The sequence below is a fragment of the Tasmannia lanceolata genome, unplaced genomic scaffold, assembly GCF_043159265.1.
Source record: "Tasmannia lanceolata isolate RefF3 unplaced genomic scaffold, GAP_Taslan_0.1 ptg000019l, whole genome shotgun sequence".
Classification (NCBI taxonomy): domain Eukaryota; kingdom Viridiplantae; phylum Streptophyta; class Magnoliopsida; order Canellales; family Winteraceae; genus Tasmannia; species Tasmannia lanceolata.
The window spans coordinates 3,602,944-3,619,721 of record NW_027518696.1 but is presented as its reverse complement, the minus strand read 5'-3'; the positions used below and the strand labels follow the sequence as shown (position 1 = coordinate 3,619,721).

At 37.5% G+C, this 16,778-nt stretch overlaps 1 protein-coding gene across 2 annotated transcripts in view; it reads left to right on the top strand.

Moving 5' to 3' along the window:
* The first annotated feature begins 1,309 nt into the window (after positions 1–1,309).
* The window catches only part of BSL1 (BRI1 suppressor 1 (BSU1)-like 1), a 34,353-nt gene continuing 18,884 nt past the window's right edge, over positions 1,310–16,778 (top strand). For both annotated transcript variants that reach the window (XM_077363033.1, XM_077363032.1), the window contains exons 1-7: positions 1,310–1,773; positions 1,928–1,988; positions 2,553–2,631; positions 2,735–2,814; positions 2,941–3,035; positions 7,917–8,016; positions 11,733–11,802. In XM_077363033.1, coding sequence (XP_077219148.1) covers positions 1,572–1,773; positions 1,928–1,988; positions 2,553–2,631; positions 2,735–2,814; positions 2,941–3,035; positions 7,917–8,016; positions 11,733–11,802 — 687 coding nt within the window. In that variant the 5' untranslated portion in view covers positions 1,310–1,571. The remainder of the gene's footprint in view (positions 1,774–1,927; positions 1,989–2,552; positions 2,632–2,734; positions 2,815–2,940; positions 3,036–7,916; positions 8,017–11,732; positions 11,803–16,778) is intronic.

Below are 16,778 nucleotides of genomic sequence, written 5' to 3'. Positions count from 1 at the left end.
CCAGAGAAAAAGACAATGTGATATGACGAAAGACAGCCGATAGCTAGCTAAGTGCATCCCCCTTCACCATCAATCTGTTTGTATTCGAGTGATCTGAAACACATCTCATTGATGTAGAAATGAGTTCTTACTGCTTACCCCAATAGTCCAATTTGACATTGACATTCATGAATTGGGCCTCTAAAGGCTGCAGAAAAAACCAGCTATCGCAGTAGATTCTCGCCCATGATTGCAAGTCGTCTTCCATCTCCTGGCCATGTAGTGAGGTCATCCACAATCTTAGGACTTCTTTGGATGCTACAAAAATTGGTCATTGTATGTGCATAATATTATTTTAACTTGATCTTATTTGTAAACGGGAGCATTAAGGCTTCTTTGGAAGCTCTTAATGATATCAATTCTAGAGCAATTGGGTATCTATTATTTGCAAATAATCATAATTAACTTTAAACCCATTCTCACATGTAAGATAATGTGCAAATAACTTTTGGAAGTATACAGAGTGGATCTTAAATTAAGAACATGTAGATGATCACAACCTTTGATTATGGTTTTCTAATACAGTGCTTAGAGTTCGACAGCCATTATTGCCTCTGTGTTCCAACTAAAGAGAGCCGTAGATATCCTCAGCAGGGTAGGAGGATGATCTTGTCTTGATGAATTAAAACAGCCATAATTCAATTCACATGCAACATATATGTGGTTATAAGGACAATTGGTCTGGCCCAAGAGTTAAAGGTTATACCTATAGGTTCCCACCATCCCTTGAATTGAATTGATCATACCTAACCAACTCATAAAAAGGTATAACAAGCATACCTTGTCTGCACATTGGATCCAGATTGATCTCTTTCTTTTAAAATTCTGAAAACTCAAACAATGAGCTGGCTCATGATCTGGAAAAATAAAGCCTCCTTTTGAGATAAAGGTGTCTCTCCTACATGGCCGAGAGCATAAACTATATATCACATGAAAATCAATACAAAATTTTTATCAAGCTTTATCAAGTATTGGGACCAAAGCCGGGTTTGTGATGATGGCCAACATTTCTAATGGAGGGAAATGATATATATGATCCCCCTCCTGGACCACCAGCTTATAATGTGAAAAGAGTTACACTGAATGAAGAGGTGGCCCGGGAAAGAAAAGGGTGCGAATATATCACTTCTCGACCCCACTCATAAACGTGCTAGAAGCCTAGAATGATTCCATGCCGTACGATGTATATTTTTCCAACACAAAAAACAAATACTAACGGTTGGAATGAAAAAACCGGTTTGACTTTGAAAAAAGAATAAAAATGAACGTAAAACCCCAATTAATTGCAGCCATTTGGTGTGTAGCGTCGTCTCAAGGGTGGGAAAAATAAAGAGGGAAGAGGTGAAGGAGAAGGCAAAGGGGTTTTTGATCTTCTCCTTCTTCCTTTTTTATTTCTAGGGTTTTGATCTGATGCCCTAATAATTCCTACTCCACCATGGCTAGGAATTCAAGGGGTTTTTTTATCTTGTCCTTCTTCAGTGTATTTCTAGGGTTTTAATCTGATGCTCTAATTTCTAATTCTCTTTAAGAGAATGGGTTCGAAGCCATGGTCAATCCCTGCTCCTACATATAAAGTTGTGGAATCGAATTGGGATACAGAAGAGGACGCGCCTGGACCCCGCTGTAGCCACAGTCTCACTGCGGTTGGGGCCACCCAATCGCACGGTCCTCGTCTAATCCTCTTTGGTGGGACCACTGCAATCGAAGGCGGAGTCTCCTCCTCCCCCGGCATCAGTTCGTTCTTCTTTCATTTACTCCATCTCTTTCTCTCTGTCTCCAACAAACCCTAATTTTAAAACCCTAATTTAAAAGAATTAGCAATAAACCCTAATTCTAAAACCCTAATTGAAAGAATTAGCTGTTTTTTATCTTCTTGTTGTTGTTTTAGGGTTGGCGGGTGTGACGAATTCTGTTCATTGTTATGACATCCTCACCAGGAGATGGACCAGGTTTGCCATTTCTTGTTCTTCTTTTTCTTTGTGGTTCATGGATTTTATAATCCTGGATTGTGAAATCCGGGATTTTACGAGCTAAAATTTTAATTTTATAATCTAAAACCTGGAATTCATAAGCTAAAAGCCTAGATTTTACAATCTTGAAAATGTACTATCCAGGTTTTAGCTTATAAAATCTAGGTTTTAACTCATAGAAACCATGTTTTAGCTTGCAATACAAGCTTAAAACCTGGAATTCATGAGCTAAAATCTTGGTTTTACAATCTTGAAAATGTGCAATCCAGGTTTTAGCTTATAAAATCTGGGTTTTAACTCATAGAAACCATGTTTTAGCTTGCAATATAAGCTAAAACCTGGAATTCTTAAGCTAAAACCTTGGCTTACAATCTTGAAAATGTACAATTCAGGTTCTAGCTTATAAAATATTGGTCTTAGCTTATTAAAACCAGATTTTAGCTTGCAGACCAGGATTATAAATTCTTTGTATCTAAACGGAAAGTTTAAGTATTGAATAGTTTGAAGAATTACTCTTTTTTTCTTCTGGGTTTGAATCTACAGGGTCCGGGCGGCTGGAGATCCGCCTTCTCCTAGGGCGGCGCATGCTGCTGCAGCTGTTGGTACGATGGTTGTATTCCAGGTGAAGAAAGGGAGCTCTCTTTTCCTAATTGGGTCTTTCTTTTCTTCTTTTTTTTTTTTTTTAAAGTTTCATATTGTTTAACATGGTGATGATTTCTTGCTAGGGCGGCATCGGTCCTGCAGGGCATTCCACTGACGATCTTTTTGTGCTCGACTTGAGTACTGACAAATTCAAGTGGCACAGGTTGGATAAGTTGATTTTTTTTTTATTGTGTATTGTTTTTTGGAAATAAATTGTGTATTGTTATTTATTTAGTTATTTGTTGGGTTTATTAATTCTATATGAAAAATTTGTTTGTTTTTACTGTAGGGTGGTTGTTCAAGGGGATGGTCCAGGGCCTCGCTATGGGCATGCAATGGATTTAATTGCTCAGCGTTATCTTGTTACTGTCACCGGGAATGATGGTGAGAACATGTTTCTGTATTTTGCTCATGTATTTTTTCTTGAATCAAAGTTCCATTAATGAATACGTAGGATGATAAGTACATAAATATTATATAAGAAACTACAATTAAAAAAAAGTATAAGAAACTAAGGGAAAGTGGAGCTGGCACTTCTCTGTACAAATTCAGAGGGGTGAATGTAGTGTGCGTGTGTGAAACAAGGCCGTGCAAGGTGAAGGACTTAGTTTGTAAGACATTCTATAAGAGATGTCAAATTAGCAATGAATGCTCGTGTTTCGAGATGAAGACCATCACCGGAATTTCAAATATGTTGGTGAATTCCAATTAAAATCACCCCACAACAGAAAAAAGAAGAAAAGAAAAAGAAGTTTGTTAGCAACTTAGATTGTATCTTACAACTTACAAGTTACAAAGCAGGACCTCTACGGGGAGATCAGTATAAGTTTGAAGGGATAATCTCGTGTTGATGCTAGTTACAAGGATCGTACATTTGGAGGATCCTAGATGCATTTAGAGAGCAAAGAACAACCCTTGCACGACACAATTTGACACCAAGAAAACCCAACATGGCAACTGTTTTTTAACATTGTGGAGATGCGGGTTTCTCTGAACTTCGTATCTGTTGTGTGTCGAGTCCATTCTAGGAATCATTATTGCCTAGATGCTATGCGAACTGACCGAAGACATGTTAAATGGAGATGTGAGGCATGCACTTCCAACACTGAATATTATCAAAATGACTTAGATGATGAAACCCATTCACTATACTCAACGAGCTCAAGTATTCTAAAGTGGGGGAGAAATGATGCGTACCACCCTCAACCCCATTTAAACTAGGATATCATCCCCCGGAGCTTCCAAAATCTATATTATCAAGTGGGACACACAAGGCACGTTCTACTTTGGTGGATTTTCGAAAATAACACGAGTAAATGTGGGGGAAAACCATTCAAAAAAAAGGTGGGGGAAACTTTGTAATTTGACAAGTTTGACTCAAGTGAAACTATCAAAAGTGTGTGTATTTTCCTCTTTGGGTTTTGGTGTAGGGCAGCCAACGCTTCTTATGGATGCAAGTTTATAAGTTGGGGATTTGAGAATTTAGTATTAGGAAGTTTAGATGAAATTAGAAATTTGGTTTATTTCTTAGTTTGGGTATATTAATTTAGGAGTCGGAGTTGGAGTCAACAAGTTCCTATTTTAGTGTTTGGCAAGTGTGAGTTTGTTTCTAATTAAATATTAGTTAAGCTTTTAGTTTAGGAGGATTCTATTTTCATTAGAAGACTTATTTAAAAACTAAGAGAAAGAAAGGGAAGTTGCACTCGATATGGGGAAGGAATTTCCTAACCACTCAAAAAAAATAAAAATGGATGGACTTTCCTACGCAAGGTGTGATGGCCTTATGATTCTATAGAGGTAAAGTCTATATAATGTAGGTCATTGGCCAAGTTTTGAAGCAATGCATAAATAATGAATTGAGAATTTTTTTTATCAATGGTAACTTCATTAAAAAAAAAAGGCTGAAGCCGAAAGACCAAGATGGTCTGAAAACAAAGAAAATAATACAAAAACAAAAATAAAAACTATACATGCAAACCTTAAGCAGGGAGAAAGTCAAAGAGCTCCAATTTGGGTCTCTCGACACCCTCCCTAGATAGGAGATCAACCTCTTTGTTAGCAGTTCTTATCATCTTGTAAAGTGACATTATGACCCTCAATCTTGTTAATCTCTTCTAAGCCGTCTAGTCGTCCACAAATCTTCACTGGTAATGGCAGTCCCTGCTAAACCACCTGATAACATTTAGTGAATCTCCTTCCACAATGATTTTATCGAGGTCTCTTTGTTCGACCAAACGGATTCCTTGGAGGGTAGCTGCCATTTTTGCTTCTGTCTCATCTATAGACCCAATGGGTCCAGAGAAAGCACATTCGATGACGCCTTTGTCGGCCCTTAGGAGACACTCTACTCCTGCTAGGCTCCTATTTCCAAAGCTAGAGCCTTTTAAATTAAGCTTGACTTTACCAAGGGTGGGGCGCGGGGGGTTTTTGGGGGGGCAGAGGGGGGGGGGGGTGGGGGGTTGGTGGGGGGTGGTTGTGTAAGCTAGTGTGGGATGTTCTCCATGGAGATTTGAAGATTCCAATTATAGAGTTGCTAGATTTAAGTGGGGATTTAGAGGTTTGTTTTTGTAATTCTTTTCTTGAGCTAAGTGAAGAAGTTAAGTCGATAGCTAAGAGGGGGTCCTAGTGTGATAGTGTCAATGGCAACAGGGATCCATTGATTCCTTGAAATTTTCAATTCAGGTGATAAAGCCTTTGACTTGTTTGTTTCTTGCGGCTCAGTGTATGTTTTCCTTGCTTTCATGAAAGGGATTTTGATAGGTGTCTTTTCTACCGTCATATTTTGATGAGTTTATGTTGGCACTAAATTAAGCCAACTTGTAATAGCATCAATAGTATGTTCCTTGAGTTCAAGGCATCACTAGGTCTATGTTTGAGCTGAAATTTGGATGACAGTGTCTTTTTTTTGTTTTGAAATGGCAACATAAAATATATATTAAAGAAAGAACCGAGATGGTCCTTAAAGATTACAACCAGCAAAAAGAAAAGCAAACAAAATTAAGGCGGAAGGAAGTGAAACCATTCCAAACCCAACCTAAACACACCCGCCCTAGCTAGGGAATCTGCTTCACTATTAGCAAACCTCCTTACATGTTTAAAAACAATAGAAGAACCAAGCACTAAATCTGAAATCTCCTCAAAGAAAGAAAGGAATCTCCACGGGGGAGCCACAACTCCCGATAGCCAGCAGCTAACATTTGAAGAATCGCCTTCCACAATAACCTTGTCATAAAATTCACTATCCAGATGCTTGATACCACAATAAGCCGCCCTCACCTCCGCCTCATTTGAATCAGTAATTCCAATAGGCCCAGAATACGCCCATAAAACCTCACCCATGGAATCTCTGCACAAGCCTCCAATTCTAGCCTTTAGTGTTTTTTAACAAGGTGTTTTAGTGTTTTTTTTGTTGGATTTAGGTTGGTACTGCCTTTATGATTATACAGATTTTTAGTTGAATTTTGATTAGGTTTAAGTAGGTTTTTGTCAGCCTTTTCAAGAAAAAATTTGAAAGAGAGAAAATGTGGCTAGAAGTTGCTTTACCATTTTAGAAAGCTTCATGAACTCTCAGATGTTGTTTTAAGTTAAATTAGGTCTCTTTGAGAGGTACAATCAAGGGTTTTATTGATTAATTACACACAAAGTTGAAGCTATTAGAACTTTTCTTTTATTTGGGTGATTCCAATTAATATTCTATATCGTTTTGTTTGCTTGTTTTGAGTAAATTCTTGTGTGGATAACTCGGTTCTGACTTGTTTGGTTTATTGTTGCATCACATGGAAGGCCTTTGAAAAGATTGCCAATCTACACATTGCATCACATGGAAGGCCTTCGAGAAGATTGCCAATCTACACATGAATTTTTTCTTTATTACTAAATTTACTTGTTCGAAAAACAAAAAGGATACTGCCAATTAAATTGGTAGCCTCTTTATCTTGGGTGTCCATTGAATTTTGCCCCACTTGATACACTTCATAGAGCCTCCTACCCAAAGAAAAAAAAGAGGAAATCTAACGATGTAATGAATCAAGAAAACTACCTTCTCTGAATGTCGAAATAGAGAGAACATGTGGATAAAGACTAAATCACGAAGTAGAACAACCATGGAAACTTCCAACACTTGCTTACTTATCTTTCTATAGTTCCAATTAAAACTTATTAAGAGACATCCACTCTTTCAGCTATTTTTAGTTTTGAGTCTATGCCCCTTCCTTTGTAGGTAAATCTTCATTTTTTCTAAAAATATAACTCGACCCTTGTCCAGTTCCAGCTAATTTACCAACTCATGCAAATATTGCAGGATAGGCTTTTGAAAATCGATGCAAATCTTCTGACTTATGCAAAATGCACATAAGAAGCATTCTGTTTAAGCAAGATATGCCAACCCATATGTTGGCATATTCTAACATCAAATGCAAATAGATACAAATCTCAATGTGTTGACATATTCTAACATCATCTGTGAAGCACGAAAAAGGGTAATTTTCTCTCTTTTTCTATTTTGTTTTGGAGCTGATTTGGAACCATGTGTGGGTCCTTGCTTGGTGGATTTTGGGCATCATCAGCCCAAAATATAACTCGACCCTTCATTTTTTCTAAAAATATAACTCGACCCTTGTCCAGTTCCAGCTAATTTGCCAACTCATGCAAATATTGCAGGATAGGCTTTTGAAAATCGATGCAAATCTTCTGACTTATGCAAAATGCACATAAGAAGCATTCTGTTTAAGCAAGATATGCCAACCTATATGTTGGCATATTCTAACATCAAATGCAAATAGATACAAATCTCAATGTGTTGACATATTCTAACATCATCTGTGAAGCACGAAAAAGGGTAATTTTCTCTCTTTTTCTATTTTGTTTTGGAGCTGATTTGGAACCATGTGTGGGTCCTTGCTTGGTGGATTTTGGGCATCATCAGCTCTTTTGTTTGGTTGTCACACACTAGGTCCACAAAATACCCACGAAGCTTATGAATGTTCTTTTAAAAAAAAAATCATCATCAGCTCTTTTGTTTGGTTGTCACACAGTAGGTCCACAAAATACCTGCAAAGCATATGAATGTTATTTTACAAAAAAAAGAAAAAAAAGAAAAAATCTATTCTTTACCATCTCATTCTTTGTTTAAGTAATTATCATGGGATGACTCTTTTTTTTCCCTTCCAAAATATTTCTAGTTTTTAAAGAAATATTTATGTCTGATGTTGTAAGTTTGGCGATTTTGGTCTTCAATGGTTTTTGGGTTTCATATTTGTGGTGTAGGCAAGAGAGCGTTGTCTGACACTTGGGCTTTGGATACTGCTCAGAAACCTTACAGATGGCAAAAGCTAAATCCAGAAGGCGATAGACCCTCGGCCAGAATGTGAGATTATATATTTTTAGTTAAGTTTATTTGGATAAAAATGGAATATGTTTTCCATTGAAAAGTTAGCACCATTTATTAAGGGAGATGATTTTTTCATCTCCCCCCCCCTCTCTTTAGGATTATGCGCCCCCCTTTTAAAGTGAATTGTGGCAGACTTTAACACTTTTTGATGTCAAATCATGTTAAAAGGTGGGCGCATAATCGTACAGGGGGGAGGGGTGAAAAAATCATCTCCCTTTATTAAATGGTTGAACATGCAAGTAACTTACTATTTTTTTCCTGCGTATTAAAACCACAGGTGGATTTTTTGGTTCTATTGAAATAAAAAGATTCTCGTCTAATACCATTAAAAAAAGATTCTTGACTAATAGACATTTTAGCACAAAGAAAAGAAGAAATAAGGGAAGAAGAATAGGAGGGATATTGGTCAAGGCTTTATGTCTCTCAGGTTCAATCCTACAGGGGGGCGCATAATCCTACAGGAGGGGTGAAAAAATCATCTCCCTTTATTAAATGGTTGAGCATGCCAGTAACTTACTATTTTTTTCCTACGTATTTAAACCGCAGGTGGATTTTTTGATTCTATTAAAAAAAAAAAAGATTCTTGACTGATACCATTAAAAAAAAAGATTCTTGACTAGTAGACATTTTAGCACAAAGAAAAGAAGAAATAAGGGAAGAAGAATAGGAGAGATATCGGTCAAGGCTTTATGTCTCTCAGGTTCAATCCTAGCTTGAAGTCAAACACTATGACTCGTAAGACTACTTCTATATATAAGGCTTCTTCTATATGTGTGTGTGATTTATTGCAGTTGAAGTCAAACCCCGTGACCCGTAAGGCATCATATATATATATGAGAAAACGGTTCCTACACATATGTGTAGAGAGTTCTCTACACACTAGCTTAAAAACAGTGGGGGCCCACATTGTTTGGGTGATCCAAGCCATCCATTTTAAAGGCCCACACATAGATAGGGTGTCTACAAAAAATCAGATCCATAGGATCATCCCAACCCTACGATTTGTGAAGGTAAAATGAATGTCTTTAAACCTTCACAAATTAGTCCATTTTTTGCCTCCACAGTTCGAATGGTTAGGATGATCCTATGGATCTGATTTTTTATGGACACCCTATCTATGTGAGGGCCTTAAAAATGAATGGTTTGGATCACCCAAATAATGTGGCCCCCACTGTATTTTAAGCTAGTGTGTAGATAACTTATCTACACATGTGTGTAGGAACCGTTTTCTCTCTCTCTCTCTCTCTCTATATATATATATATATATATATATATATATAGAGAGAGAGAGAGAGAGAGAGAGAGAGAGAGAGAGAGAGAGAGAGAGAGAGAACGGTTCCTACTCACATGTGTAGATAAGTTATCTACACTAGCTTAAAATACAGTGGTGGCCACATTATTTGGGTGATCCAAACGATTCATTTTTAAGGCCCTCTCATAGATAGGGTGTCCACAAAAAATCAGATCCATAGGATCATCCTAACCTTTCGAACTGTGGAGGCAAAAAATGGACTAATTTGTGAAGGTTTAAAGACATCCATTTTACCTCCACAAATCATAGGGTTGGGATGATCCTTTGGATCTGATTTTTTATAGACACCCTATCTATGTGAGGGCCTTTAAAATGGATGGCTTGGATCACCCAAACAATGTGGGCCCCCACTGTATTTTAAGCTAGTGTGTAGAGAACTCTCTACACATGTGTAGGAACCGTTTTCTCATATATATATATATATATATATATATATGAGAAAAGGGTTCCTGCGCTCAAGTGCTAGAAACAGGGGGAGGGTGATCCAAACCATTCATTTGGAAGGCCCCATCATGGGTGGGGGGGCCTACCAAAAATCAGCTCCATTGGATCACCATAGGGTGTCCATTTGTGGGGCCAAAAATGGACAGATACTGTTTGTCCACAAATGTTTCCATTTTTGGCCCCACAAATGGACACCCTAAGGTGATCCAATGGAGCTGATTTTTGGTGGACACCCTATGCATGAAAGGGCCCATCAAATGAATGCTTTGGATCCCATAAAAAATGTGGCCCCACCCTGTTTTTGCGCTCGAGCGCAGAAACCATTTCCCCCCCCCCCCTCTCTCTCTCTCTCTCTCTCTTTATATATATATATAGTAAAGTGTTCCTGCGCTCGAGCGCAGATAAGCTTATCTGCACTCGAGTGCAAAAACATGGGTGGGGCCACATTGTTGGGGGGATCCAAAGCATTCATTTGTGGGACCGTTTCATGGATAGGGTGTCCACCAAAAATCAGCTCCATTGGATCACCACAGGGTGTCCATTTATGGGGTGAAAAAATGGGCAGATTAGTGGACAAACAATATCTGTCCATTTTCACCCCCACAAATGGACACCTTATAGTGATCCAATGAAGCTGATTTTTGTTACACACCCCATCCATGATGGGGGCTTTCAAATGAATGCTGAGGATCCCCCCAACAATGTGGCCCCACGCATGTTTCCAGCACTCGAGCGCAGGAACCCTTTTCTCTCTCTCTCTCTCTATATATATATATATAATAATAATAATAATAATTAAAAAGTACAAGTATGCCATTAGATATTATCGACACACGTCTGTACTTTCTTTGGATATGTCTGCACCCTTCTAAACCTACCTGAAACCTGGTAGATTGTTTTTTCCAATTTAATTGCAAATTTTAGGACCTAAAACCCTACTTCTAACCCATCATTTTCACCCCTAACGCCCTTTCTATAGATCCATCCTTCATCTTATTTGGTATCGAAGTATTATTCGTTTGATCGTCCTGCATCTCAAAGATTGAGATGATGAATTCTGTTTTTTATGAAATGATGATAGATGACGAATGCTGTTATTGTATGAAGCAAGTCATAATGGCAATGAGGCATCGAGATTGTTGACAATCATCTATAGATTGCTAAAATCTGTTTCTGTGTCGCGCATTCAAGGCCTGCTGTTCTCAAGAGTGTTGACTACTGATGTGTTGGTTCAGATATATATATATATATATATATATATATATATATATATATATATATATATATATAGAGAGAGAGAGAGAGAGAGAGAGAGAGAGAGAGAGAGAGAGAGAGAGAGAATTCTCATTTGGTCTAGACTTCTATCTTGAATGATGTCAATTTATACTATTCAAAAAATATGATGTTTTTTTTTTAATGGTTCAAAGAACATGGCGGTATTCGTATGTTATGTTCCATAAGATACGTTGCCCCAGGGGTACTACTTAAAAACTTGTAGACTTTATTTTTCTTATTTAGCCAAGAAAATTGAAGAGAATAATTTAAGGATATCATGCAAGAGATCTATAATTGTATTTAAACAAGCTTCTTATTTCTGTACGTAATGGTTGGATAGAGATTCGGAAATTAGTTTCTTATAAATGCATGTGACAAGTTTCTACATTCTCCATATATTTGGAGATCTTCTCCAACTGATTCTGTTTCTCGCTCTCCATGTGATCTTTTAATCATTAGGTTTAATCATAGTTATGGACTCTTTCCTATTTCATTGACCTATGCTTGGAGGATTATTCACTATACGACATATACAGATTTATTAATGATTTATTAATAAGTCAATAATGACTTCTGGTAACTATTTGAATCTATTTGGTGCAGGCTCATGTTGGTTTTATACTTGATTTTTCTGATAAACTTACTTCACATTACTTCGTAGGTATGCTACGGCAAGTGCACGTTCAGATGGCATGCTCTTGCTTTGTGGTGGCAGAGACACTTCGGGCACGGTATATATATATTTTTGGATCAGAAAAAGTCTCTTGCTAGTCATTTATATCAACTTGTATGGAGAATAGGGCTGTTATTCTTATGTTGCTTCCCTAAGAAGACATTTATATGATTGAGTCTATGTTTCATGTGCATGTATTCAGCTTTCAAGCTTTGTGCTGTCTTTATTGTGCATATACAACTGATATGCTATGATATTTACGTAATCATGTTTCACGATCTTTGCTTATTCATGTTTCATGCTACGATCTTTTTGTAATCATGTTTCATGTGTTGTGTCATCCCAAGGAATCTTTAGATTTCTTCACGTTTAGATTTGCTTATCTGATATCTACAAAATAATGAAGCCATCCTTCTATAGTGGCTAAGTGAAAATGTTGTTGGTTATTATAATTGTTGGACACAACTATCATGTTAGCAAACTGCTTCTACTTGGCCAAGCAGATTAGTTGATGCAGGGAAACCACTCTATTAAAGTATAAAAGATTAAATAACGCCTTCTCCAACAGCTTAAGCTTTTGGAGTAATTGGTAGTTTCACATGGTATCAGAGCAAAGGTTCTCGGTTCAAACCTCCTTGATATTAAAAATTCACATGCAATGGCCAACCCAAAAGAGGGCCCACATATGCTACGTGTAGGCCAACCCTAAAAGAGGGGCCACACGTGAGGGGGAGTGTTAAAGTATAAAAGATTAAATAACGCCTTCTCCAACATCTTAAGCTTTTGGAGTAATTGGTAGTTTCACGCGCTCAAAGATGTTCCCACATTCTAAAGGATAACATGAGTTTTTATTTATTTTTGAATGGCAGAGGATTATATATTATTAAAGAGGAAAAAGGATAGCAAGAGTTGCGGAGGTCAAAACTAGGCTCGAGGAAGTTATATATGATGAATGTTTACAGAGAAGACACAAAGTTCCCTCTCAAGAGAGATGTTTTATTAATTTCCAAAACTTTATATCTATGGCTTTGAAGACATTAATTTTATGGAAGGATAATCACTGCTGTCACATTCACAGTGAAGGAAACATGCTAGCTCACAGACTAGCGAATTTTGGTGTTGTTCTTAGTCATAGAATGCCCACTCTGTCTTGTATAGAATTTGTTGTTTACTAGATTCCTTCATCCCTTTGGCAAGAGAAAAAAGACATAAATGACAATTGTTAAAGAAAAGAAACAAGTTTGATTCATAAAAGAAAATAACAAATGATTTGCTATTTATACTTGCTAAGTAGGAGTCCTTTTCGATAATTTTCCTTGTCTTTGATACATGTTTGAATGCCTCAGAAGAGAATTCCATTCCTTATATTTGGGGGGAAAAAACTACTCAACTCTGAGGGAAAGTGTTGGAAGAAGACTTTTCCAAAAGAATGATTCTGTCATGTTTGAGTGCCTCGGAAGAGAATTCCGTTCCTTATATTTGGGAAAAAAAACTACTCAGCTCTGAGGGAAAGTGTTGGAAGAAGACCTTTCCAAAAGAATGATTCTGTCAACAGTTCTCTTGAGATGAGATCTTTAATTTGGGTATCACCATCAACTACCCTCTTCAAAGAATCTTATTGGAAGAGGGTTTCTTAAATTCACACGACTTTGTTTACAGGACCCCTTTTTAAAATCCTCCACGAAGGGGGCTCTATGGTTCACATGATCACAACTTTAGTTGTTGAACCCATATAAAAAAATCCTCCTCAAAGATGGACTCTATGGTTCACATAGCTTTGTTCATAGAACCTTTTGAAAGAGTCCTTCTGCAAGAGGGATTCCATGGTTTCTAGGATTCTGACTGTAGAACCTCTGAAGAAAGTCCTTCTAGAGGATGGTTTGTTTGGTTTTTGCTTCCAGCCATAGCCTTTCATTGCTGAAAAGATTCTCCTTGAATATAAATTTAAGAAAAGTCCACTCAGAGAGTGACCTTTTGTTGGAAAGGCCTATAAAGAGCTTATCTTTTGGAAGATTCTTGGTTGACAAAAGCTTGGAATAGTCCAGCTAAAAGAAGGCTTTTTATTAAAGATTTTTGTAATGAGTATACTCAGAGGAAGGCTCTTTGATGAAACTCTCTGGAAATAGTCCAATCGAAGGTGCCATTCATTCAAAAAAAGAAGAAAAAAATGGTCCACTCAAAGGTACACTAATGAATTTCTTTGTAGAGAGTTCACTTGGGGAGGACTCTTTGTTGCAACTCATGTGTGTTCTCCCATGAAATGTTTCTCATGGGGGGCAGCTTTACAAAGAATCCTCTTAGAAGATGGGCTCATCTTTGTGAAAGTCCAAATCATAAGTCTACCAAAGGAAATCTTCTTGATTGTTAGAAGATCCATGAATCAATCCATCTATAGGATTTTATGGTTGATGAATGTGTTTTATGGATATCGATCGAGGCTACTAATTGAATATTAAACATTGATACTATCGGGAGATTAACTAGGGTTGTTATTTGTAGATTGCATGTGGGAACCTCACTCTCTAGATCTATTGGAGACATAATTTGGAGATCAAAAGTTGCAATGACTTGTAATTCAGTCGGGGTTACAACTCATAAGTTGATCAGCTTTTGAATCCACAACTTTAAGGGTTGTTGAGTCAAACATTGATCCATTGTTAAAGTGCATTGTGTTCTACTTTTCTGGATGCATTCTCTCTTCTTCGTTGGGGTGAAATACTCTTTCCATCTTTGGGAGGAGGGTTCTCTTCTTTAGAATGTTTACTTACCCTTGGAGATCTTCTACCTTTCTCAAAGGAGAGGGTCTTAATTAAGACAAATTCTCTCAGTGGAGATTTTCTCCCTCTCTTGGAGGAGCAGGTCTTCTTCTTCTCCCAAAGGACATTACCAAATGGTGAAAAGTAAAGGTTTTTAGTTGCTTCTGTGGAATCCTTTGATAAATGAAATGGACATATTGATATTTTTGTGGTCTTGTCGTCATAGCTCTATATATATATATATATATATATATATATATATATATATATATATAGAGAGAGAGAGAGAGAGAGAGAGAGAGAGAGAGAGAGAGAGAGAGGAAAGTGTCTCTAGTCTCTCCCCTAGATAAGCTTATCTACTCCTCCCTTTAAAAAAACACAGTGGGCCCACACTGTTTGGATGATCCAAAGCATTCATTTGATAGGTCCTAACATAGATAGGTTGTGCCCAAAAAATCAGCACCAAAGGATCATCCTAGAACTTCGTTTTGTGGCGCCTTGTGAAACCCAGAATGGACACATATAAACGTCCACGTTTATATGCGTCCATTTTGGACACGGTGTGCCCAACAAAATGAAGTTCTAGGATGACCCTTTGGTGCTGATTTTTTGGGCACACCCTATCTATGTTAGGACCTATCAAATGAATGCTTTGGATCATCCAAACAGCGTGGGCCCACTGTGTTTTTTTAAAGGGAGGAGTAGATAAGCTTATCTAGGGGAGAGACTAGAGACACTTTCCTCATATATATATATATATATCTGTGTGTGTGTGCATGGGTGCGGGCGTGCGTGCGTGGAGAGAGAAGTGTTTCTGGTCGATCGATCAGATAACTTATCTGGTCCGTCGACCAGAAACAGAGTGGGGCCCATGTTGTTTGGGTGATACAAACCATTCATTTGATGGGCCCTGACATAGATAGGGTGTGCCCAAACAATCAGCTTCATAGGATAATCATACTAACTGTTCGATCTGGGGAGGTTAAAATGGATGTCAAGGAGAAATTGATGACTGAAGCTTTCTTCTGTAGAAGCAGCGTGCATCACAATTTATGGCACTGGATTTGGCATTGGAAGCTGCTTGATGAAGAAGATTGGTGCATGACTCATATTTGGTTGAGATGACATGGACCTAGTTTAATGTTTTATAGTAGTTGATCGGACAAATATGAAAGATGCCAAGTTTAATGTAAGTTAGAATTTATAGAAGGAATGCAAATATATGATCATGAACTGGACGAGAAAGAGAAGATTCTGTACAGCTTCCTTGCAACGTGAGAGATGCTTGCAGGTTGCTTGAGCAAGATGCTTGCTAGGAATAGATCCATTTCCTATATTAAAGGATGCGATAAAGTGACCCAGAAGAATTTTCTTTAAGTCGAAAAATGGGAGATGTACTTTATATCTGTCATCCAATCCAATTTCTCTATGTTATGTCATATTAATATGGGAAACTCCCTAGCCTAATGAGGATAACTTGCTAAAAGTCTTGAAAGAGTTATCCTATTTTGGACCCATTTCTAGTACTAAAAACTGCGATTTGGAATGATTCAAAACTTGCTTGTATTAGGCCTATCCTATGACTACTGCTTGTTCAATGAGTTCTTGCTTGTTCAACAAAAAGTTTGATTGGGACAGAGCGCTTATCCGGCTATCCCATTATGTGAAAAAGAGCTTGGCTAGTTAGTTTGTTCTCTTTCTTTCTCTGGTTGTTTTCTGAGTTTGTGTTCGATTAACTCCCGGTGTGCGTTCGTGCGTGCGTGTCCGCAATATGAGATCGCTGATATGCCCTGGATTAATATGCAGTATGAGAGCGCTGACACATTGGATCAATATGCTTGGTGTCATCAAATATATTTTTGTCACAATCTGAAATGAACTGGGCATTTATAGTGCTGCTCTCATTTTGAAATCTTACTCTTGCTTTGTTTCTTGCTTCTAAACCTCTTGGTACTGCCACTGTCATGATTCTCTAGTAAAATTCTCTAGCTCACATGTAAATAGACGAGCTATGTTTGCTCATGAAGAGATAAAAAAAGAAAAAAATTCATGCATAGATAACCTTGCATAGTTGTGGCCTTTATAATTGATTCTTGAGTATTTAGGGATAATGCTATATTATTCCAACATATATATATATATATATATATATATATATATATATATGAGGAAAGTGTTGGTGAGCTTAAGCTCACCAAACTTATGGTGCGCTTAAGCCCCCATTCACATGGGGGCCCACTTTGTTAGGATGATCCAAAGCATTCATTTGAAAGGCCCT